Source organism: Schistocerca nitens, chromosome 9 (assembly GCF_023898315.1).
Source record: "Schistocerca nitens isolate TAMUIC-IGC-003100 chromosome 9, iqSchNite1.1, whole genome shotgun sequence".
NCBI lineage: Eukaryota > Metazoa > Arthropoda > Insecta > Orthoptera > Acrididae > Schistocerca > Schistocerca nitens.
The window spans coordinates 514,856,590-514,883,622 of NC_064622.1; the positions used below are offsets into that span (position 1 = coordinate 514,856,590).

Below are 27,033 nucleotides of genomic sequence, written 5' to 3' on the forward strand. Positions count from 1 at the left end.
CAAATTTGACATTTTTGAAACTGGAACTTTAATTACGGGCACCCTCTATAGGGAGACTGGTGCTGTCGGTGCAAACTGTGCGCTCTGGCGCAGCGACAGCGGAGGTTTCTCGTTCGAGTCCCTCGCACGTGCAGCGCACATGTGTGGCGCCGCTGCGCACAAAAACAAAAGCCAGCCTCCGCGGCCCGGCCTCCGCCTCTGCCTCTGCCTCTGCCTCCGCGCCGGCGTCCCACCGTCACACGGCGCCCGCCCCACAACACGACAGGTGCCGGCCACCGCCACTGCGCGCAGCAGCACAAGGTGGACCCGGGGCCGGTGATTGGCTGGGGGGCACCGTGTTGTTTCTCTTCGATTGGACTTGCGAGCTGTGCACACGTAATGCCATTTCTTTCTTCTCAGCCTCCGAAGTTTACGGTCTTCCCCTCTTGGAGATTCGTCGGAACTGGTGCAAACACTTTACTTTTGAGTTCACCTTATAGAAATAAAAGTCTAGCCGCGTCAGATTAAGGGAATGTGTGGGCCATCTGATAACGCCCTCACGTCCTACCCAGTGACAGGAAAGAGCTGGTCAGCGCTTTCCTAGCCACGAGCGACAAATCAGCCGCGTAACCTTCATCCTGGTACCACATACCGGAGCTGTTCTGTAACTAATCCAAAACACATTTTTGTCTGAAAGCAGATTGGTTTAATTCACGAGTCCGATACGCCGTATTATTCCTCACTCTTTTGCTACAAAACCATATTTTTCAATACTATCTCGCTTCAATTTGACAGCCTTACGTCACCTTACTGGGAGGGCCTGCATGCCAGCATGGTACCGTTACACTGATCGATGTTGGAGCCAGCGTCTTGCTGCGTCAATCACCTCTCCATTTCCACGTATTCCCTACCGTGGAGTGCATCCTTCATTGGGCCAAACACGTGGAAGTCGGAAGGTGCGAGATCGTGACTGCAGGATGGGTGAGGAAGAACAGTCGAATGAAATTTTGTGAACTTTTTTCAAGTATTCAGACTTGTGTCGAGCCTTACGTTGTCATTCAGAAGAAGTAGTTCGTTTCCATTTTTGTGAGGACGAGCACGTTCCTGAAGGTACCACAATAAGCTTCAGAGTTGAACGTTGCACCGTGAGGTAGGACGTGAAACAGAATCACCCCTTCAGGACCTCTGAAGACCGTCGCCACGATTTCGTCACCTGAGGGTGCGGCTCTGAACTTTTTCTTCGGAGGAGAGGTGATGTGCCACCGCACCGTGGCTTACCAGTTGTAGGTGACGAACGCTTGTTTCATTACCTGTGACGACGTTCGACAGAAAATTGTCACCATCACCCTCGTAACGGTCACGCAGTTCCACGCAGACGGTTCTTCACTGCTCTTTACGGTTTTCCGTTAGGCGGCGAGGAAGCCAGTAGCCACACACCTGTGAGCACCCCAACTGGCGGACGCTTGTGCCAGCACTACCAACATAGACGTCCAGTTGAGCGACAAGGTATTTGATTGGTCGATCACATCAAATGAGAGTGTCCGCACGTTCCAGCTATCGACCGGCACAAGGATGATCGTACAGATTTGCGTGACCTTGCTGCGATGATTACAGACGCCTCACCCAACCATTCACTCTGCATTTGTTGACTGCCTGGGCCCCGTAGACATTCTGCAAGTAGCTATCAATCTCTGCTTCGCTCTGTTTTTTCGCCATATGAAAATAATGACCACTGTTTGGAACCCACCTCCGTTACAGACTCAAATTTGAAGGGCACGTATAGCGGCGACAGCTGTCGAAAGTTCATAAAAATATAGGGGCTTTATTTATTTAATCGTATGGCCAGTGGCCAGGGCCCCCCTTCAATTTGACGCCACTTCGGCGTCCTGCAGTCGATGAGGATGATAGGATGGTGATGAGGACAGCACAACACCCAGTCCCTCGGCGGAGAAAATTCTCCAACCGGGAATCGAACCCGGGCATATAGGGGCTGAAGCGGTGTTGTTCCACTATATTTGTTTCAACCGAAATTGCCAGAGAAAAGAAATGTGTTGCACTGCTTATTGAACACTCCTCCCACTTTTGCGTGCTTCAAGTGGTACATTATCTAGGAGGGCCGATAAATATTGTGCGTACCTCTTACCAGTTAAGGTTTCTTCAAAAATCCTGCACCAAATGTTCACACTAGCTCCACTGCCTCTGATGCTCAACCCGCCTCAGCTAGTGTGGATTCTCAGCAACCCAGACTTCTATTCCTTACATATTGCTTACTACGATTTGTCAAGGTAACATCAGTGGTAAAGGGAACTCTTTGGAAAAAAGGGCCTCTTGTTCCGACATCGCATCAAACCGAGCGAGAGAATTCCACGGGCCTTCAGCAATCTTAGTGGTTAGGCTGCTGGTGAAGCGGCGTGCAACACGGATGGAGGCTGATCTCCCGTAAAATGTGAACGTCGCTGTGCTCATTCCAGACGTACTCCAAATTAGTCTGAAGCTAACATGAGGATTTGAAACAATGGCTACCAGGAAGTCTATTTCGTTCGCTGCGCGCATTGCAGGCTTGATGATTTAGCCTCTGCTTAGTATTTCACGCTACCGACAACAATCTTTCATACATTCGCTGAATTCTGTCGACATATTTTCTTCGTGTTCCTCCTACAGTCTTCGTAAGGAAATGGCGTAGTTAGTTTCTCCTGGTTTGTGAAAGACATTTGCTTTTTCATGCTAACCAACATTCGACACACGCGAAAGACGTAGACACAGTGAATTCTGTATTTCCTCTGTACACATTTTACGAGTATACCGAAATCACAGACGTGTAATGATCTATTACCTCCTTAACCGACTTGATGTATTTCCTTGCTTGGGTACGAAGTCACGTAATTCCGCAGAAGACAGCAATCGGATTCATGTTGAAAGCAGTAAATCCCAAGTACTAAATACTGTAATTACTCTGAAGTTATTAAACAGATTTTGAAGACCTAAACGCCATTTTATCGTCTCTTTTCTATCATGCCAGCAGCAGAAATTACTGCAGTATATCTCAAAAAGCCAAGTTGATGCTTATGTCTCAGTAATTTTATCGCTATGAAGAGAGTTTTTCTTGCAATACGTCTGCGCCAAAACAGAACTAGGGTATCTTAAGAGGTTCCGGACGTATTTTATGGGAAGAGCTCAGCTAAATCGCGCTGTATATTTTCGAGTTGTTTGCAACGAACGCGGTTTCTCGGTTCTCGGCGACCACAGTTTACGGCTTCCCGGCTGCTCTACTTGCAGACTCCTAGATAGCACGCTTCCTTGGCATCTGTTATCCATGTTTTAGGCGGTCGACCTCATCTCCATTTTCTCTGTGGGATTCATCTCCATGCTGTTCTTGGCAATTTGTTACCTTCCTTTCAATAGCTTCCATTATATCGATTTTCGGATTTCTTCATTTCGGATGCGGTCTAATCTTGAGCCTCCAGCACTTCGTCCCCTGTAATCCAATTCCTTGGCTACGACTTAATTTCCCTTATTTCCCAGACTTCTGATTTGTTTGTACATCTGCTGCTTGCTTTTGTTTTCTTTATAATCTCTTCAGTTTTGTTTTTGATATTATTACATATGTAGAGGCTCGAGCTTACCAAGCTGTGAACACAGCATTGCCTTAGTGTTTAATATTCCCATCTTTTATCAGTCCGTCTCCTCCTCTCTCATCCTTCTGTCCATCTCCTCTTGCCCCCTCTCTCTGTCCATCTCCTCTTGCCCCCTCCCCCTGTCCATCTCCTCTTGCCCCCTCTCTCTGTCCATCTCCTCTTGCCCCCTCTCTCTGTCATCTCCTCTTGCCCCCTCTCTCTGTCCATCTCCTCTTGTTCCCTCTCTCTGTCCATCTCCTCATCTTTTCTTTCCGTGTCCATCTCCTCCTGCCTCTCTGTTCATCTCCTCAACCCCAACTCTCTACCTTTCTCTTCCTATTCCTGTCCTATCTGTCTCCTCCTCTTTCCTTTCTCTGTACATCGTCCCCTCTCTCATTTCCTTCTCCCTTGCTCCCTGTTTATCTCCTCCCCTTTCCTTTTTCTGTCCCTCTCTACCTGCTTGTCTTCGCCTTCCTGTCTTCCTCCCCTTCAGCCTCCCCATTTCCTCCTCTCACACATCTGTCTCTTCCTCCTGCTGGCTCTTTCCATCTCGTACTCTTTCTCTGTCCCTCCTCCATTCCCCTCTCTCTATCCACTTCCCTCTCCCCCTTCTCTTCCCATCTCCTCACCCTCCTATTTGTGCCTATCTCCTACTTCCTCCTCGCTGTCTGTCCATCTCCTCGTCCTCCCTTCTCTCTCTCTCCACGTTTTTACACTCATCACAAAAGAAGGCTGGTGGTTCTTACCCCTACAGTATTTCCTTCCAGATTGTAACTAAGATGTGTACCAACTTTGTTTGAAAGTGTTCCAGAGGTTTAAGATGACATTTCTACTCGTCACTTTGCTTGCATACGTATATGACAAATGTATTTCACAGATATTTAACATATTTCACATGTTTTTGAACACATGATTCACCTGCAACTCTATCGAATTTCACCCCACACTTCCATTTTTACGCAGCTTAATTTATCTCCTGGTCTATGAGCTGTACATTGATATAATTTTGCAGGTACATTCAGTGATGTGTGTGAATACTGCGTGCAAAATGTGTCGCGAATACTGTTAGTAGTAAAGAAGTGATACATTAAAACGTCATGTTTCATCAAGTAGTTTTACTGGATAAACAGCGGCAATGTAATATGCGACAAACATTTTTCAGTCATCGTTCTTTGGAGTCGTCAGCAAGAATAAGTTTTGTAAATGTTTGAAATTATGTATAAAGTTTGTTGCAAGTCTCTAAGTGCTCTCATTCTACAAATACTGGATAACTAAAGCGTGGATATTCTCGCGTTGTGGGCTGCGATGCTTTTTCGCTTACTCTCCCTCCCCTTTGATAGGTGGTAGGACCTTACCCTCACAGTGATTCTATTAAGACAGTAAATGATATGTGTACCAAGTTTGGTTGAAATCGGTCCAGTTGTTTAAAAAGATATGTGGGGCATCCATTTTCATAACTTCTATAGATATATTCTATTATCTTTCCATTCGTGGTTATAGTCAAACGTAGATTTTTTTAAGTCGTCAGACTTTGGCTGGTGGTACATCTAAATATTTTTTTTAGTCTCCAGTCTTGTGACTCGTAGGAAAAGGACACCAACAGCCGTAATTCTTCGTCTTCAAGCTGCTGTGCGAAAAACGAATGGAGACATCCAATCATTGGCACATATAGAATATTGAATTGCATACCGAGGGTTTCTATTTATTAGACGTGTACACTCCAAACGCATGACAAGAACTGCTATTTTCGTGAGTCTGGAGTGTTCAAGTCGAATAAATAAAAGTCCATGGCACCCAGTTCAATGTATGAGGGTTGGAACTTTAAAAGTGGCAACCATTTATTTACACCTCGTACAAAATAGACACGTGTTTCAAAGTTTTACTGACCTTTAAAGCAGTCACCAGCATTGTGTATAACCCGTTGCCGTAGGATACTCTTAGCAATGCCAGTTGGTGCCAGTTGTTTTGACAGTTCGAGTGGCGCGGTCTATTGCCCGAAGAATTTGTAGCAGTTCTGAAGCGAATGCCGTGAAGTGTTTCCTTCTGTTTAGAAATCGAGCTGAACCCACGAGGGCTTAAGTCAGGGAAGTGCAGTAGGTGGTATAGCACTTAGCAGCCCCATCAGTCAAACAAATCAGTAACAGCTTGCACTGTACGTGCTTGAGCATTGTCCTGAAAAATGATGGTCAGGTCTTGCAGAAAGTGTCATCACTTCAGTCTCTATGCTGTTCATTTTTGGAACACAACCTACGACCACTTCTATAGGAAGTTCTGCTCCAGACATACATTTTTCAAACTTTCTTCAACTAATTAAGGCCAATTTTTCAAACTTTCTTCAACTAATTAAGGCCAATTTTTTGTTAGTAGCAGACTTTTATAGGGGAGAACTTTACTCTTTGCCTCTGCTAATCCGCTGTTTATGTCCGCCCCTCCTTCGTCGGTCGTGTTACTTTCATTCCAATGTAGCAAAATTCTTTTACCTTACCTACGTCATGGTTCCTAATTTTGTTGTTAAATTTATCGTTAACTTTACTTCTGCTACTCCTCATTACTTTCGCCTTTCTCAGTTTAGTCTCAACCCATAATTTAGATTGTTCACTTTATTCCACAGGCTCTGTAATTCTCCTTCAGTTTCAGTGAGGATGTCAATGTCATCAGCGACTGTTATCATTTATATCTTAATATCCTGAATTTTGCGTCCACTGTTGAATCATTCTTTTGTTTCAGGTATTGCTTCTTCGATGAGTAGATTTAACATAAGGCCGAAAGACGTCATCCGTGACTTGCACTTCATTTTACTTAAATTTTCAGCGTATACATGCTCTTCGTCCCCACCCACTATAATTTACATAGTTTTTCGTGTGTTTCTTTTTTTAAACTCCATTTCATATATTCCTCGAACAACTTCCTCAGTGCGTAACTAGAGTCGACACTATCTTCGGCGATGATCACTGGTAGATATACAGGCTAAATAAGCAATACGTAAAGAGATAAATATGGCTTATCATCTCTGGGCTGCATTTATGTCTGTATCTCGTCCAGATCTTCCAGACAAATTCAAAATGAAACAAACAGTCGCACGGCAATTTTTGGTTGTAAACACAGTGGTGAAGGTTCACTTGCTTATTGAGAATAGATTCTTTTTCCACGCGTGCAATGGGCACTTCCCTCGTCATATGTGATATTTCTGTCTTAAGTGAATCTATAGTGTGTCTGTAATGTATGTGTACATGTTTTGTATGACGATGGTGACTTACATTACGATAAGAAACGTAGTGCTGTACAACCCATGTGTTTATGAATTCTGAAAGAGGCCAATTTATGAATCAAACTGCTCACTGCAGAAAACGTCCCTGTACTGCATCTAAAAGTGTAGCAACGGCGAAAGAAAACTTGAGACTCACAAATGTTATTTTAACAAGCAAAAGCTGTAATCTAGAAATATGCAAACAATTTATTGAGACAGTTATTTGGAATGTTTTATCTTATGGCCAAAGGATGTCCTTGGTGCAAGATTTTGTAAAATTTGGGCACAGCATTGTATGGAAGAGAATTATGATCTGTGGGGATATTGGAAAAGAGGATAACCAAAGATGTGATAATATAAGGAGATGTTTAAAATAGGTAGACAGGTGTAGACAAGAAATCAGGAGGTTCTCCGCAGAATTGTCGAAGAGAGAAACATTTTGAAAACATTAGTAACAAAAAGGAACAGGATGATAGGACAAGTTTAAAACATGAAAGAATAACTCCCGTGGTACTCGAGAGAGTTGTAGGGCGTGAAAACTATAGGGGAACACAGAGACTGGAATATATCCAACAAATAACTGATGACATTGGGTGCGCTCCTATGAGATGAAGCGGTTGCCACCGCAGGAGAGGAATTCGTGGTGGGCCGCATCTTACCAGTCAGAAGACTGCCGAGAAGCGCATCCCAGGGAAACGAGAGAAAAAATGGTGTGGTAGAAATACAAAAAAGTGACATAGTAACATCCAATACTGAAGGTAAAACCAGAGTACGAAAAGCAGTAGAGAGAAAATAGCGCTGATTAACGTCACACAGAAAAGAAAAACAAAAAGTTATGGAACAACTTATAAGCATAGCGGCTTCATAAGGGAGATCCTCGAACGACTGCTTAGGCTTTTCATTTAACACTGGTTCTTAGAAATTCTTAAGTAGGTTTTCGGGGGATAGTTGGCATCTATCTTGAAGAGTGTGACGTATCAGATTTTGCAGCTATTCCATGACGATCACCTATGTGTCAAATAAACCTAGCAGCGTTCATTATAGCCTTCGTCGAATGCGTTAAGTGTCCTCTGTTAGACCTGTTTGGTACAGTTTCCACACACACACACACACAAAAAAATGGTTCAAATGGTTCTGAGCACTATGGGACTTAACATCTGTGGTCATCAGTCCCCTAGAACTTAGAACTACTTAAACCTAACTAACCTAAGGACATCACACACATCCATGCCTGATGCAGGATTCGAACCTGCGACCGTAGCGGTCACGCGGTTCCAGACTGAAGCGCCTAGAACCGCACGGCCACACTGGCAGGCAGTTTCCATACAACTGAGCATGAGTCGCATGAGAATTCTGAAAGCAATTTCCTTCACATTTTACCCGTATCCTGCCGATGAATCCAAATTCAGCCATCAGCTTTAATTACTTACGAGCGTATTTGAGCATTCACTTTCATATACCTACGAACTCTCACACCCAGGTATTTGTATGAGTTGACTGATTCCAACAGCAACTCACTGATCTTGTAAGCATAGGATACTATGTTTCTATTCTGTCAAATGCTAAATTTAACATTTCTGAACATGTGCAGCATGTTGGCACTCTTTACGTATCTTTGAAATGTTATCAAGCTCAGATTGAATATTTATGCAGTGAAGACTCCATTGTAGGTACCTACATCGTCTGCAATAAGTCTCAGGTTATAATTAATATTATGCGCCTGGTCATTGAGCGATGTAAACAGGAAAAGATCCAAATCACTTCCCTGTGAAACGCATGTAGGTACTTCTACTTCCGTCGAAAAAAACGTGATGTGTGATACCTACCAACAATTCTTCAATCCTACTACAAGTGTCTGATACCCCGTTCGTTAAGTAATTAACGTTAATTTGGTACTGACTTAAATTCTTTTTGGAAACCAAGAAAAACTGCATCCACCTGCGTACTTGATCCATGGTTTTCAGAAGGGCGTGTAAGGACAGCTCAAGTTAGGTTTCACATTACCGACGTTTGGGGAGTCCACATCAGCTGGCACGGAGCAATTCATTCTATTCGAGGTACCTCATTATGTTTGTGATCAGAATATGATCTAAGATTGACCGGTCGCAGTGGCCGAGAGGTTGTAGGCGCTTCAGTCTGGAATCGCGCGACCGCTATGGTCGCAGATTCGAATCCTACCTCGGACATGGATGTATGTGTTGTTCCTATGTTAGTTAGGTTTAAGTAGTTTTAAATTCTAGGGGACTGATGACCTCAGATGTTAAGTCCCATAGTGCTGAGAGCCATTTGAACCATTTCTTTTATCTAAGATTCTACAACAGATGGATGTGAATGATACTGGACGGTTGTTTCGTAGATCACTTCTTCTACCCTTTTTGTAGACCTATGGTTTCTTCCAGGAATAGGGTACAGGTTTTTATATGAGGGCTTTACCATATTTTATGAGTAAAAGAGAGGCTAACTCAATAGGTAACTTAGAAGTGGTTCCGTGGTTCGGTCGTAGATGTGGTGGGTGGAGAGCCAATACCGCCAGGTCCCTCATTCATGCGGTAACGTTTCTGTGCCCTTATGGTTTAAGAGATTAGTTTATTTATGGAAAACACTTCAGATTGATTAGTATTCTTATCCTCTACAGAAAATGGCTTCCGTTCCCAAATACCATCCACTATATTTAGAAACACATGGTTTGCAGCTTTTTATTTATGGTTTTCCTCTGGTAGTAGACCCTTTCAAGAAACAATCGTTCTTTTCACATGTCAGCTACAGTGGCCAATTTCACTGTTGTCAAATTTTTTACTACTAGTGAGCGTGATGATTTGGCGAGCACTTTTCTTACATTCTGCAACATCAAAATGACGATTACGTGACTGGTATGGGAAGCGACTGTACAGAAACTGAAAGGTAGCTTCCCTTTCTTACAGCCTCCATTTGACTTCTTAGACCATTTGCGCTATTTTATGGAGTAATTAATCGATCAATATGTCCTCCCGGAAGGATAATAACAATGGATTTTAGAAAGAGGTTGACTGTGGCTTGTGTACATTAAGCAGCATATCTGGAAGAGTTAATTTTCTGGCCAAAAGTAATTTCAGTCTCTAAGTCGTGGCTGACTGTAAGTTCGCTAACAGGCAGAGGCCCATCACAAAGGTGAGAGAGACAGGCGGCTTTTCAGAGAACTAGCTATTGCGGGGGGCTACCTCTCAGAAATGTTGGATGGGATTCATGTCGCACGATCTGTATCGTCAAATCATTCGCTCGACTTGTCCAAATCGTTCTTCAAACCAATGGCAAACAATTTATGGGTCATCCATAAAAATTCCATCGTTGTTTGGGAACATGAAGTCCATGAACGGGTGAAAATGGCCTCCAATAGCTGAACATAACCATTTTCAGTCAACGATCGGTTCATTCTACGTAAACACAGCCAACAGGGTTAACGACTCGCCACCAGCTTGCACAGTTCCGTGTCGACAACTTGGGTCCAAAGATTTGTGGTGTCCGAGCCACGCTCTAACCCTACAATCAGCTCTTACCAGCTGAAATAGCGACACGTTTGACCAGGCGGCGGTTTTCCAGTCGTCTAGGGTCCAACCGATACGTTCACGAGCCGAGGAGATGCGATGCAGGCGATATCAGCTGTTAACAACCGTCTGCTGCTATAGCCCATTAACGGCCAATTCCGCCGCACTATCCTGACGGAAATGTCGTCGTACGGCCACATTTAATTCTGTGGTTATTTCACGCAGTGTTGCTTGTCTACTAACACTGACAACTCTACGCAAGCGCCGCTGCTCTCAGCCATTAAGTGAAGACTGTCGGTCACTGCACTGTACGTGGTGAGAGGTGATGGCTGAAATTTAATATTTTCCAATTTTGCCGCTCAGCCGGACCGTCCTGGTCATTACCACGCGTTACGGTTGAAGACAGGTGAATCTCACTTAGTACACAGTTTAGCCACTCCGAGAACAATGAATAGCAGCCCAAACTAAATATTGACAAATACCACAAAAACAGATCAAGATATTAGTCAAATTATAATTCCATCCCAGCTTACATGAACCTCATATTCTGTCACAAATTCGTTGCACAGTAATGTCTGATTAGACTTTTCAGTCTATATATTGATACACTTCCTTGATATATCGAGAGCCGATAACGATATTTATTTAAATATCGATGTACCGGATTGCCGTTATTTTTAAAAATATGAACAGTCCTGGTAAGAGGTACCGGCCATACATAGTCTTCTCACTGAAGAAAAACTGCCCTTAGAGCTTCGCCTCTGACACTACACAGAATACATTAACCTCCAGATAATCTCATTGATGCATCACATTTTCAGTGTACACTCTCGCATTGTGGCGATTAATCTCTCCAGACAAATGGAAGACTACTTTGTCACGGAATATCATCGCGGAGGCGAAATGGTCGACCCCCAAGTACGCGCTTTCCGTCACCCTCTCCAAGGTTGCACCTGGGTGCACTTTATCGGCCGCTGACTGCTGTTCATCTCCGAGAAAGGCTATAATCAGAACGCCAATATCGCGAGTGGACATGCCTCACACTTTATCCTGCATCAGACAGGTGGCCGTCGGCGTGTACAGTGTGAAACTTATGAGAGTAAAGGGGTCCAGCCTGGAGGGGGGACCGTTACGGTCTGCGGATTGTTTCCGAGGCATTCGCGGGTGATATCATCATTCTGGAGGGCACAGTGGATCAACACAAGTACTGTTCTATCCTCGGCGCAGACACTCAACCTTGCATGCAATTGATTCTTCTCAGCACAATGGCAGCTTGCAAAGGATAATGCAACATGTCACACAACTCAGAGTGTATGTTCGCGGTTTAGAGAGTACTAGAATGAGTTTACCGTATTCCCCTCGCCACCAAACTCTCTTCCTGGACGCAGCAGTACGTGCTGCAAAAGGTGTTTTCAGGCTTTTGATACACGGTCACCTTCATGTGACCGGACAGTGTATTTTTACGTGTAGTCCTTTGAAAACGAGCCAATCACTTTCAGTAGCTCTGTTGTGTTGGTTTCGTCACTGCGGGGAGTATTCCGTATGTAGATCCAGAGCAACTGATCAGTCGGGTAATTCTTTCCGTCGAGAACCTCTATTGCACCTTTGAATGACTCTAAAAATTTCAGGAGCTCTTGTGCACTGTTCTTGTCATACTGGCAAAGTTTTACAGAGATGGCCTTCTCTGCAAGAGCTTCCGTGTCTCGATTTACAGCGCCTAACTACAGACTGCGAAACTTTAAAAATGGTGTTCCAGCTGGCACCCGCCTCTCGTCCTCTGGGGAAGCCCCGGAGTCGCCACCGGTGCGGACAGGTGGTGGTGAGCTACCTGCTGCTGCTGCTGCTGCTGCTGCTGCTGGCCTGGCTGCCGCAGCGACGACTGCCTGTCGTCGTCGGCAGACAGGCTGAGCCCTGGCCGGCAGCCAAGGGCGCGCCCGGAGCCGACCAGCCGTCTCTCGCGCCGACAAGTCTCCGCCGCCCTCAGGCCAAACCTGTCGCCGGCTATTAGTCGTCCGACCGTCCAGAGGATGGCTCGAGGCTGCGGTTACAGTGGCGCCGGCACGCGTCTATTCCGCCGACGACCGACGTCGGCCAGAGACGGCCGATCTTTTCCAAACAGTACTCCAATAAGCGCTCAGTCCCAATGCCCACCAGTGTCGTAGTCCGACAATCGGAGAAATGAAAGTTAATCGGCAGCGTCACAGACTGAATAATGGACCGCGAGAAACTGGCCAGTTTAGTCTGTGGCAGAAGGAGTTTGTGCCATCCTGAGGATGAAAAATATCGCAATAGGGAAACAGCTCGTAAGCTATGAAGTCAAATTGTCGGTTTATTGCAAACCAAAAACAGCCACTTTTAATCTAAAAAAATTGATATAGTGAGAAAGGTGCCGTATCTTTTGCTTAAAGACACATCTACATCCATACTCCACAAGCAATCGTATGGCCATGGCGGAGTGTACCCCGTACCACTATCTCTCGTTTCCTTCCCTGTTCCACTCGCAGATCCAGCGAGGGAAGATGATTGTCTGTACGCTTCTGTACGAGCCATAATTACTCTTGCCTTGTCTTCATGTTCCTCACGCGAAATGTATGTAGCCGGCAGTAGAATTGCTCTGCAGTCTGGTCCAAATGCCGGTTTTCTACATTTTCTGAGTCTCGAAAAGAACGTCGCCGTCCCTACAAGGCTTTTCATTTGAGTTCCAGAAGTATCCCGTAACTATTGTGCGTTTTTTGAACCTACCGGTAACAAATACAGCAGCCCACCTCTGAACTGCTTCGATGTCTTCCTTTACTACGATGTGACACAGATCCCAAACACTCAAACAGTACTCGAGAATAGATCGTACTATCGTCCTCCAAACGCACGCCTTTGCAGATGAACTACACTTTCTTAAAATTCTCCCATTAACCCGATGTCGACCATTCACCCTCCCTACCACAATCCTTAGATGCTCGGTCCATTTCATATTGCTTTGCAACATTACGCCTACATATTTCGTCGACGCGACTCCGAGAATCAGCACGCTACTGGCGCTGAACTCGAACATTATAATGTTTGTTTTTCCTATTCACCTGCATTCACTTATAATTTTGTACATTTAGAGCTACCTGCCAGTCATCACATCAACTAGAAATTTTGTGTGGTATCCCTCTACAGTGATTCAACAATGACTCCTAGCCGTACATTGCAGCATCATCAGCAAACAGCCGAAGACTGCTGCTCGCTCTGTCCCCCACATAATTCGTGTGTGTAGAAAATAACAGCTGTCCTACCAAGCTTCCCTCGGGCGTTCCTGATGATACCCTTGTCCCTGATGAACTCTCTCCGTCCATAACATATGCTGGGTTCTATTGCTGAACCACTCGCATATCTGGCAACCTATTCAATACGCTCGTACCTTCGTTAACAGTCTGTAGTGGGGTATCATGTGAAACACTTTTCGGAAATCTCTAGGAATACGGAATCTGCCTGTTTCCCTCCGTCCATAGTTTGCAGTACAGCATGTGAGAAAAGGGCAAGCTGAGTTTCACACGAGCGGTGCTTTCTAAAATCGTGCTGACTCGTGCACGTAAGTTTTTCGTTCTATAGGAAATTCGTCATGTCCAAACTCAGAACATGAGCCAGATTTCAGCAGCGAAACATGTTACGGATATTGGTCTGTAATTTTGCGAGTCTGTTCTTTTACCCTTATTATATACAAGAGTCACCTGCTTTTTTTTCTTCATTTGCTTGGGAATTTGCGCTGAGCGAGAGGTTCGTGATAAATGCAACCTGGGCCAATGCTGTAGAGTACTGTTTCGAAAATCGAGTTGGGATTCTATCCGGACCTGGCGACTTATTTGTTTCAACTCTTTCACTTGTTTCTCTACGCCAGGGATGATTATCACTACATCGTCCATACGGGACTCTGTGCGATGGTCAAACGACGATACGTTTCTACGATTCTCCTGCGTGAACGATTTCTTAAACGCGAAATTTAAAATTTTCGGCTTTCGTTTTGCTATCTTGAACTGCCACACCAGACTGGTCAATGAGTGAGTGGATGGAAACCTTAGACACACTTAGCGATTTTGCGTAGCAGAAGAATTTTTTCGGGTTTTCGACCAGAAGTTCTGCTTAGGTACGGCGGTGGTAGATGTATGCTTCGAGCATAGATCTTTTCACAGACGCACTGCACTACTGTAGTTTATTTGAAATTTTGTAGACGGTTTGTAATCTTACTTTTCAATGTCACCACCAGTTATCTCGGGTGTGTACTATAACGTTTCTCTCTTCGCCTCATATATCCCTATAACTGAGGAAACAGATCTCAGTGTTAGCCTCGTTCTTTTAGAGACTCACATGCAATCGCCATCTTTTTAATACGAAAACCGCAATGCAGAACTCGTTTCTAAGCACAGACGTTTTGTGGCATTCGTCCGACCCAAGGAGGTTAAAATCTAACACCCCTGACAGAGCAGATTCTATCTTAACTTGTAACCTAACCTCACTGATCCCGCCGAAAACGGGGGAGGGGGGGGGGGAGACCTAAGACACTGTGACCAAGCTGTTGGCCGACGTCATAGTGCCACCTCTGCAGACAGCGTCTGCCAACTGACAGTGACCGCTGCCTGCTGTAACCTGAAATACGCTGCAGAAAGCCTTAGCGAAGTGCTGCAGTCGAGACAAAGATAAGCTTACCAGACGTCGCCTAAACATGGGTGACGCCCGCAGTCAGCTGATCGACATTCTGAGGTTTCAAACGTGGGCAAAGAAAAATACGTGCCTCGTCGCACATCTGCGACGTCAGCAATGAAGTGTTGCTGCCGGCAGACACAAAGGCACGAAGGGTGATCCGCGTATTACATTGTAAAAGATCTCTGCCAAAGATTTCGTCAAGCTCCTTTGACCAAACTACTTCACTGGAGCTATTACACCATCGCGAAATTTTTCATCATAGCTTTTCTGGAACGGAAGGCGAACAGTTAATCGCCTATACAACAGCATATGTTGCCGGCGAGGGCATTGCTTGAAAAAGAGAGAGCAATGGAAACGATTGTCGGTGAAAACATGAACAGCGAGAACAGAAGCTCGAAATCATCACCAGAATTTGTTTGCTGACGTAAAGTACGAGGATATAATTAACAACTAAAATGATTTTAGAATTGTCGAGGAAACATTTCAAATGGCCATCTTGAAAGTGGCCCTCATACTTGCATGCACGATACTCATTTAAGAAATGCCATTTCTTAATTTCACTCATCATACTCAAAGTTTCTGGAAAGCCTGCATCTGCGTCATTCAAGATTTAAATAATGTAGCACTGCACTAGTTACGTATTTTAATACTTAATATGACGCTTTTCGAGAATTTTTTATCATTATCAAGACGAAATATTTGCATAGATATTTTATGTGCTGTCTGTAGGTGTGTTGTTCCGCCCTTTCATGCACGGAAGTTGTGTTTTTATGATTTAGTGCAGTCGGACAGATTTCTTTTATCCGATTTCCCGAAACATCGAATGAAATACCTTTGTAAATATTTTTACTGGCTGAAGAGAGTAAATTCTTGCAAACTACCATGCAAAGCGTGAAAAAATATGTAACTGGTGCAGTGTTTCATTGTTTAATGATGAATACTATTTTTGCTAAAGATCGTCCCTCATGGATAAGGTTTTTAGCAACAGGTGGACGTTATTCCACCTCGAATCCTGCAGGGGACCATTTTAAGTATTGTTCGAGAAACATTTGAACCAGTATACGATGGCTGTTCGGAAAGTAAGGTCCGATCTGTCGTGAAATACAAACCACTGAGAAAATCACAAATGTTTTATTTGCAATATTAAGCTACATCTTACAACTACTTCTCTACATAGTCGCCGCTCCGACTTAAGACCTCTCTCCTAGAGTTGTACCAACTTTCCAATGCCGCCTGTGCTTTCTGCCAGTTCTCTACGCTGAAACCTCGTTCTCTGTGCCAAATTGTTCTCTACGTAGCCAGCGATACATGTGAGCAGAGATAAAGCTCAGGGGGACCTGGTTACGGGCTGTATTCTGGGTGATCAAACACGTCCCATCGAAAACGGTGCAAGAGCATCTTCATTGCGGATCTTATTTTTCGAATAGACCTCGCATAAATCAGCTAACGAGTAATTTATAGCTGTTAAGTTCGGTTATTCAGAGGACAAATAAATCCATTTATCTATCTTATGTACACTTCTAACACACTTGCCTTTTCACATCTCCTGCCACATGCTTCCTTTTTTATTCGTAAGCTTACAATCATCCACAATGCAGCCACTTCGAATGCTGCTGATTGCTGCCGCTATTTCTTTGTAAGATTCAACCGCTTATGACGGTTTTTGCACTTATCGTGCTTTGCTAAGATCACTTTGGTGGTAACACGTATCGAATACACTCTGTAATTTTATAGCTTAAATGCACTAAAGCAAGCGAAGCGACACGTAGACGGTGGCCAACTTTGATCAAAGTTAGGTCCTCGCTCTAACTTTTATCAAAGATCTTTGCTGAAAGCTTCCCTACTATGCTGTTAACGATTGAACGGAAGGGCTTTGGTAAGTATTTATGGTTGGCCACGAACACTACATTGCTGACGTCACACATATGTGCGCTCAGGCCTGTATTAATTGTTGGCCACGGTTTCAACCGTGGGCTACGGTAAATACAGCCCTAAGTGCACATATGTGTGACGCCAGTAACGTAGCGTTCGTGACCAACGATAAATACCTACCAAAGCCAACAGATATATGTGTGCCTTTGTCTCTTTGATAATGTAGTAGGAAAGCTTTTAGTAAAGATCTTAAATAAAATTTAGAGTGATGCTTAGATCCTTTAGTGCATTTTATAAAATGACGAAGTACATTTGGAGCGTGGCTAGCACCGCTGTGATCGGTGCAAAGTACGAAAGATACGAAATTCTCCATACCACAAAGCACGCTGACTACAGAAACCATAACAATCTTACAAAGAAAGAGGTGCAGCAACCGACTGCGCTCGAATATGTTGCACTGTGGCTGATGTTAAGCTTACATACAAAAAGAAAGGATGTGGAAGGAGCTGGTAGTGTGAAAAGTCTCTTGTGTTCAAAGTATGCATAAGCGAAATAAAATCGTTTATTTGTACTCCAAATAACGTAACATAACCTTCATGAATTCAGAATTGGGTGATTTATATATTGGTTCACGTGTTTCTGGAATAAAACGTAAAATGATACATTGTGCGATCAGAGCATTATGTTGAAAACTGGAACAGATTTCGCCTGTTGCTAAAAATCTTAAATTATCCGTGAGACCATCTTTAGCAGAAATAGCATTCATGATTTAAAGAATGAAGCACTGAACCAGTTACGTATTTCTTTTACGATTTCCACAAGGCTTTGCGAGAATTTATTCTCATCATCAAGTACAAATATTTACACAGGTATTTTATGTGATGTTTCGGAAAATCGCCCTAAATAAATCTGTCCGATTGCAGTTGACCGTAATAACAACTGCTGGGCAAGAGAGGAAGAACAACACACATAAAATACTTACGTGAATATTTCCTATTGATAATGATAATAAATTCTCTAAAAGCCTCACCTCACATTAAGCGTGAAAAAATACGTAACTAGTCCAGTGTTTCATTATTTAAATCACGAATAACACAGCTGAACGTTTTCCAAAAACATCTATTACAATGAATGAAATTAAGAAATGGCATTTCTTAAGTGAGTCGCGTATGCAAATGTGAGGGACCACTTCCACGAGGCCAAACTGAAATGCTTGTTCGCTCATTCTGAAATAATTTTCGTTGTTCTCGCACTGTTGCTCACGAATCAAATTATGGCAAACACTTCGCGCTTCTCCACTCGCTATCTACGGTTTCACCCACAGTCGTTTCCATTTCTGTCTTTTCCAGCAATGCATTCACAACCAATATATGCTGTTTTTTACTGTTGCCGAAAATTACGACGAAAACGTTTACGATCGTGTAATAGCTGCAGTGAAGCAGATTGGTCTTTGACGATGCAAGCGGCTCCTGACACTAGAGACGCGCGCTAGGCCTGTGTTCGTGTGCGTGGCCGGCACTGCACTCACCGGCGGCAGCGGGCAGCCGCCCAGGCTGAGCAGCTGCTCCAGGGACTCGATGTACTCGATGGCGTTGCGCAGGATCTCCACCTTGGGCAGGCGCTGCCCCGCGTTGCCGCACGTCCGCCTCTTCAGCAGCTCGAACGCCTCGTTCACCTGCGGCAGCACACGGGGGGCCAGCTGTAGCGACACCACTCGTGAACACAAAGATAGACGCGACGGAGGCGTCACGTTGGAAAAAGTGTTGGGTATTTATAGACCTTGTAGTGGTTCTTTATTTACGTGACCATTACGGCACCAACCTCAGTTCTCGATACCAGTAATATCGTACTACTTTTCTGCAAAGTAACAGACACATTTTTGTGACAATATTCACATTTGGTTTTATTAATGTATAGATACTCTGATGTATCGATTTATTACAGTGATATGGTTCTTGTGTGTATTTATTTCTTTGAGACTGTCATAATCTTTGACTTACTTGTAACCGTTTTGGCGCGAATGCGCACAGAGCAGTATTTGTTTCACTTTGCAGAAGTTAAGTTGTTATTTCGCTTTGTAAAAGAACAGTCAAGTCTTGTGTTTGGTTAAAGTGAAAATTAAATATATGAAGATTGATGCAAAACTGTTTTCTTGACGATGTGACAATTGAGAGGAAGTATATGTGAATTTACAAGACGTTTAATAAAAATGTGGATCGTGAACACCAAGTCAAAAATTATTTCTACCATACCATTGTTCTGATCTGGGATTGTTTAATCATTAAGAATTTCCTGAAAAACGCATTTGTTAGGTCTTCAAATATTGCTGAAATACAGATCTGGACATTCTAGCAGTCAAAGTGCAATCACCCTAGAATCAACAAGATGAGCCATAGCAACTTCGACGAAATCTACGTGGGAATCCATTCAAGATAAGTGCCAAAATTAATGACTTTTTTACAGTGACTTCATTATTTCCATTCTGACGATACCATCCACACTCAATAACTTTTTTGTTGCCCGATAAAGCGAACATATGCTGCGTGAGCAACATTATTAATCTGATTTCTGACCTACTCTGCAAGTGGTGGTATTCTTAGAACCTAGAACAGTGGATCCCAAGCTAAGGGTTGTTACGTTTGTATATGGTCTCAATTACACTGTCATACACTGGTGTCGAAAATTAAAGCAACAAACGGAAATTTTGCAAGGTAGCATTTATTTTGCCACAAAACAGTACAAACAGGTGAAGTGGTAACAATGTGAAGACAACGTAATCAACTGCAAAATGCATAATGTATATATTCTTGGTTTTTTCCAGCTAAACGTATTTCAGCACACATTCCGACAACTGATTAATGTGCTCAGTATGGGGTGTAGCCACCTCTGGCAGCAATATAGGCCTGACAACGACGGACATGCTGTGAGCGATGTCATAAATCTCGTGTTGAACAAATAACGGACATTCTCCGTGCAGAGCTACTCGTAGATCTTGGGGAATGGTTGGTGGGTGCTGACTCGATGCAACCCGTCTCCCTAGTGCATCCCAGATATGCTCCATGGGATTCAAATAGGAAGAGCGAGCTGGACGCGCCATGCGTGCAATATCCTCCCAAGAAAAGCTCATCCATTCGTGCTCTACGAGGCCGAGCATTATCGTTCTTCAATACGAAATCTGGGACCACAGCGCCTCGCAACAACCGCACGTAAAGTCCGAAGATACCTGACAGCAGGCAAGCCTTGCCATTTCACCCGTACAATTTCGTCAACAGATGTTCCAGTGGTCAACAAAATCCCTGCCCACACCATTAGGAATCCTCCTCGATACTGGTCTCTTTCCACAATGTTTGGGTCCTGAAATCGTGTTCCGCTTTCCCTCCAGATGCGAATCTGCTGAGGGCCGCTTTCCAGACCGAATCGGGACTCATCTGTGAAAAGAACGTTGGCCCGCTGTTCGATCTTCCAGGTGGCATGTTGACCACTCCACTCTAGACATTCCTTTCTGTTAAGACGTGTTGTAGGCACTCATAGCAGATTTCCGGCAATAAAGCCTTCAGTACACCGTTTGCCTCGCTACAACACGTCCAGTGGTTGCTGCGAGGTCAGATGCCAGTTGCAGTGCAGTACTGAGGCGGTACCGTCGTGCCCTTACAGCCAAATAACGGTCCTCTCTTTCTGGTCTTCGGGATATCTGTCGCCACATCCGCAACACAACACAACGATTCCCATTAAGCCATCAGGGCCACACCAGTTTGCAACTGTCTTCTTTCCACTCTTCTTATTGTCCTCCACTGCAGAGAGTACGGTAGGTGTCTTGTCTGTGCCATACTGCACCGTCTGTGAGTGTGTACACAGCGGTTGAGCATATCGAACTGTACGGCAAACACTACCTCGTTTGACAGCCGCCCTGACGTCATAGTTGGCGTGGTTGACCTTACACCAGAATGCCATCCGCCGTACAGAACACGATCGTACGGACATCTCTTGACAGTTAGTATGATTATATCGTGAACTAGACACAGGACGGGGAAATGGCGGTTTGTTGCTCTAATTTTGGACGCAAGTGTAGGTGCTTGGTACGAAATATGTGAGTAGTGCGTGGACTGTGTGAGGAAGTTGTTCATAGATTCTTTCCACAAGCTGTAACCCCCACCACAGTGTCACGCGTTAAGGTTAATGTTGTGATCTGACGAAACTACTTTCGTCCGGCCATAGCTGTCGGTTGTTTGACTGCTGTGGGAGAAGCCCCATCAGACTAGGGCACAGTATTAGTTCGGTTTATTACTTTATTACATACATGAATAAAAGATTTGCTTTGACACACTTTCATGCCACATGATCGATTGATAATTTGCAACTGTCATTATGAAAGCATCGCTTAATGCAGTATGTAACACAGAGTTCTCTTGAGGTACAATGTTCGACATTTACAACAGTCCAAGTTCATCTGAAACTTTCACTGTCGCCGTCCTACACGATGATGTAGACTGTTGTACCTGAGGTCTAGAACATGTGTGCATAAAAATCGTACTTCAAGATCGCAAATTTTCCTTGCAGATTACCGGTTTCGACTCATTACCGAGCCATCTTCATATCTGGAAATACAGAAAATCGCGTATAAAAAAGAGAAAAATAAAAATTAAATTCACTACTTGAATTTTCATTATGCAATCCATACCAGTCTAATATGTTGTTCAGTTTGTGACACTCATTACATATCATTGTATTTTTCAGAGCTAAGCCGCCCTAGAAAGCAAAATCCTACAGTCATGACTGAAAAGTATTAAAATGTGACATAATAAAGGATGCAAGAATATATGACGAGTAACATGAAGTACCTTACCCAAAGGGAAAAATCTGACTTCGTTATATAAATTGACAACGTTATAATCACTGATCAAATGTTGTTTCGGCACCCATTCTGCCACGCATATGTACAAACGATCAACAGCAATAGTAGTTGCATCGCCCATGAGAGGATGTAAACAAGATATCATTTCTACATCTCTGATGTTCGTGTCAGGAACACGGAAGTGCCTGTGTGACAGCTGTCAGCCAGCTGGCTGAAGTGTAGCGTCACGGTTACTACAAGAAAACTGCCTGCCAGATAGCGCTGCCATCCAAGTAATTTAATACAGACGTTGGCTCTGATAGGATAAACGACATAAATATAACAATTTTTTTTATAAATTGTATCGTGTCAGTACATTTGTTGAAAATAACGACCGTATTATAAAATAAAGAGGTATATTTCTCATTAGGCATTGATTTATTGTATTTTGACATATGTTGTACATATCTGAAATTCATGATATGTTCTAGAAGAGATACCTAAGTTCGGTCACTCTGATTAAATCCTTGTCTTTCGACATTATGTTCTATCTTCTAAAACACTTACTCAATGGCTGCCGGCCGGTGTGGCCGAGTGGTTCTATGCACTTCAGTCTGGAGCCGCGCTACCGCTAAGGTCGCAGGTTTGAATCCTACCTCGGTCATGGATGTGTGTGATGTCCTTACGTTAGTTAAAGTAGTTCTAAGTTCCAGGGGACTGATGACCTCAGATGTCAAGTCCCATAGTGCTCAGAGCCATTTCAACCATTTTGAACTTACTGGCTCAGCTGTATTACTCGTGGTTGGTTGTGATAAATATTGATCGAGCTGATTGCATCTGGCATGTAGATCTCGGGTTGCGATATTATTTCGTCCTAATATTCAATTTTCGCTAGTAATATTGTTATATCTTCGTATTTAAAATAATGATCTGTGTCGAGTCGTAACTCTCCGACATTCAGCTCTTCCTGTATTTTTATTATTTTTATTATTTAACGAACAGGTGATACCCAGTATTTATTTTCTTCAATTGTACTGGTGAGATACAATCTCTCACATTCATTTAATGTAAATTTACAAAAATTTCATTACATTGACGTCTTTTTTCTTATTAGAGTCCTTTCGATATGAGAATGAACCATCTGTGTTTTATTTTAGAGTATCACACTTCTCAATTCCTGTTTATACTCTTCCACGGTGTGTGGTTGCATTAAGTTTGAATGTGATGGGGTGTAGAAAGACGACTAGCTAAAGATAGTTAAATTGCGGCGTTCTTTGTCAGAGCACTGAATGTTCGAAACCTAAGAAAAGAGATGGCCTGTAGTCTCAGGAAAAGATCGACAGAGTGGAGAGTGGGGAATGGCGGGCCGCCGCAGCCAGCAGGAGAGGCTGCGCTGCCCTGCGGTGCACTTTCAACAAGCAGGCGATGCGTCTGCAAGTCCGCCACGCTGGGGCGCTGTTACATGGTCTGGTCAGAGGCGCGGACGCTGCTTTGGAGCTCTTGCTGATAAGTGGGTAAAAGGTATAACACCGAGTTACATCGTCGTGGATAACGGTCTTAACGCGTTTTTTAGAATCAGCCTAGTCACGGAAGAGTTAGAAAACGGTTTTAAAAAATGGTTCAAACGGCACTGAGCACTATGGGACTTAATATCTGAGGTCATCAGTCCCCTAAAATTTAGAACTACTTAAACCTAACTAACCTAAGGACATCACGCACATACATGCGCGTGGCAGGATTCGAATCTGCGACCGTAGCAGTCGCGCGGTTCCGGACTGAAGCGTCTAGAACCGCTCGGCCACCGCTGCCGGCAGAAAACGGTTTATTTGTCACAACTTTGGTGGTTTAAGGCAACTGGTAAACTGTTCTGTAAGCGCAGATTAACAACAAGAAATTCGAAGTTTTTCGGGTCCTTAATAATCTTAAATGCTTGTTAAGGAGACTAGAGAGCAGGCCTTACTATTTTTATTCAGTTATTTTGTAAATTTTGGGCAGTTTCTTCGTTTTTTGTACTGAAACTACAGCACTGGCCACGTGCATGCTTGTAATTTGTTCTGAGCCCACTTGAGTTTTCAGAGTGCGCTAAGCCGTATTAATGTTTCCCACGAGTGATTCCATGAAATTTGGTACCCCTTTTTGCGAGAATTGTCGTTCGATTTTAACTTGTTCCTTTGTAATTGAGGTTTGACTATCTGCTTAGGAATAGTTCACGTAGTACATAAATCGAGAGTGATACAGGTGTTGTTCAATTTCCTGCAGTATGATATAATGATTTTGATGGCCATCATCCCTATCGTACGTAATAATTGGGTAATTTTCGGTGAGCTACTTTTGTGAAATCTAACGGACTCCATGCGTTCGCACCGTTGTGTGTTCGTTACCCTTGTCCCCCCAATCCGATTTTTTCAATCCCTTGGTGTGGCTCGTAAAAGCTAAATTGATTAAATTCGCACATTTTTTAAACTTCGTGGTAGACTTTATTTATTGAGTCGCTCCACATCATCTTGCTTTGCTAAGTGATATCAGAGACGGTGACTATTCTGATAGTGTATAACAAAATTTGTGCAGTTATACGAAGCCCCTCAGGAATCCCCGGTTTGCTTCACTTTCCGACAGTGAAATTAGTCGGAATACTTACCACGAGCAGGACCCCTCCTCCCTCCTATTTGCTGTAGCGGATGTTGTACGCTGCTGCGTTGAACGACACTGAACGTAACCCAAGTCCCTACTTCACACTGTAACTGAAGTTCCTTTTGTCCTAAGTAAGGTACAATTCGGTAAAATTGGTAACTGTTGTCATTAACCGAAACGGGATCTCCAGACCTAGAATCAGTGTTGAAGGCAGTGTTCTAGGTCAATCAACGTAGATAATTATACAGAACAACTTTTTGACATTGATATAAGCGGACCACCACTCCCTTTCCAGGCTAAATTCAGTTTGTGTCTAACCCTATTGCAAAGAATAACTTGAAATATGAAAAAAAGGTTTGCAGGAAGAATAAGCTTTAATAATGGGACATCAAACAACAGCGGGGCTGTGGTCAAGATAAAATAAAGGGTTACCGCTCTCTGTGCTGAATGTATTGGTTCGAGGAATAAGTAGCGTTATCAGTTGCACTGTTAAATTGGTTAGATTTCAGAAATCGGTCTGTTATTTCTAATTAAAACTGCTGTACCACGAACCCCGGCATGCAGTAAGAGGTTAAGCTGTACATATGAATCATCAGAGAGCAGATACAATTATACGCCCAGTTACATATTTTTGAATACAGAGAAAAATAGCACAGAATACGAGAGTATTTGCGATTCATGTACCGTAGTTTCATCATGCCCCATGCAAATTCAGAAGTTCGGAGCCCAGCAGTCAAGTGATTTACAAACAGTACGCCTAAGTATAGAGCACACATTTTAAATCCGTTGATTTTAAGTAGGGGAGCAGGCTTTGGTTGAAGCAAGCGCCGCTGGGGATGCGAGTGGTGCAGAGCGAGCACGTTCTGTGACAAGCGCCTGCCCTCAGTGTGAACAGTAAGTTTCTCTTCCTGAGGAGGACGCTCTGACATTTGTTTACTTCATAATTCTATCAAAAAAGGATGTCAAAAATGTGCTGCACCAATACAGATATTCTCGCATTAGTTCGTAATTTAATGAAGCACCTATAAAAACTAAATACGTCGTTTTAGGTACAAAAGAATTCAAGGAAAATTATTTGCCATTCCGAACTTCGGTTAGCCGCTAATGTTGATAGACGTCTGGGGAGGAGGTGGGGATGGAGGGGGAAGGATTGCTAATTTTTGTTGGACTTAGTGGTCTCAGAAAAGTTGGGAAGCAGTGACCTACATGGTAGGGCACGTAGGGACAATGACGTTTCTTGGTCGGCACTAGTCTAGTGGATCACTTCAGAATCACGTGAAGGAACGCGCACCAGAGTCAGCTGTAAGCAGTTTCCACGTTTTTCTACAATTTTTGTTGTGTTCTGTGCGGCATTTATAAATATTTCGTGTCCTACGCATTCAATTGCTATTATATTAAAGTTATTGATGGTGATTCATCCGTAACCATTTTTGATTGTCCACCTTCCAGATAGCATACGAAAATACCACTTTCACTGAATTTGACGAGAAATTTCACCAACGTACTGTGTATCACGCTGCGCGGGATTAGCCGAGCGGTCTCAGGCGCTGGTCCCGGCGGAGGTTCGAGTCCTCCCTCGGGCACAGGTGTGTGTGTTTGTCCTTAGGATAATTTAGGCTACGTAGTGTGTAAGCTTAGGGACTGATGACCTTAGCAGTTAAGTCCCATAGGATTTCACACACATCTTTTTTTTTTTTTTTTTTTTTTTTTTTTGTATCACAGGTGGTCTCTCTGGGTTGGCACTGGGTGAAATCCTCTGAGACAGCGCAGGTGTTCCTTTGCCTTCACATCAGGAGGATACCAATGCGTTCGGCTTGAGTTAACGCCATCAACTATCACGTCATCTCTGAGAAAGAAACATGAGCCACAACTCGAGAACAAATAAAGCTGTGGTCAAATGAAAGGCACCGTTGTTGTTCCCACGTAATTATCTATCTGTTTGATATGTGACATGGCCCTCCAATATTTCAAAATTATGTGTTGGATCCATCAAGTCCGGCTCCGGAATGGCCGCCATGATCACAACACAGCTTTCCGGAAATCTAGGAATATTGAATATGCATTTTGCCCTTCATTTATTGTCCGCAGGATGTCATGTGAGAAACAGGCAAGCTGAGTTTCCCACTGGTGTTGGGAGAACCAGTACGAAACTGAGCTTGCCTTTTGCTCATAGGATGTCCTTTGGACATTGGATGAAGGGTAACAGGTAGATTTCATATTCCCAGAGTTCTGAAAAGCGTTTGACAGGGTTCTCCAATGCAGACTGTTAAGAAAGGTACGGGCATATATAATAGGTTCCCAGATATCGAATAGCTGGAATACTACTTGAGTAATAAGACCCAGTCGTCCTCGACGAAGAGTGTTCACGAGAGACAAGGATATCATCAGGAGAGCCCCAGTGAAGTGTAATAGGACCGCTGTCGTTAAAACACCTCAGGCAAATGACGGAATGTTTCCTACGAGAGGGCACGGCAACCCTCCTTCCCTAATCCGAAGCACCTATGACCTCGCTGTTTGGTCCCTCCCCCAAATCAACCAACCAATCAACCAACTACTCTTATTTTCTACATACATAAACGACTTGACAACAGGGTGAGCGGCAATTTGCAGCTGTTTGCTAGTGACGCTGTAGTGTCCGGAAGGTGTCGTCGTTGAGTG

The 27,033-nt window shown here is 43.7% G+C and overlaps 1 protein-coding gene across 1 annotated transcript in view; it reads right to left on the minus strand.

Annotated features, from left to right (window-relative positions):
• Positions 1 to 27,033, minus strand: part of LOC126204386 (transcription factor SUM-1) — a 542,825-nt gene that overhangs the window by 413,190 nt on the left and 102,602 nt on the right. Inside the window, exon 3 of the mRNA XM_049938757.1 lies at positions 18,442 to 18,588. Within this exon, the coding sequence (XP_049794714.1) occupies positions 18,442 to 18,588 (147 nt within the window). The remainder of the gene's footprint in view (positions 1 to 18,441; positions 18,589 to 27,033) is intronic.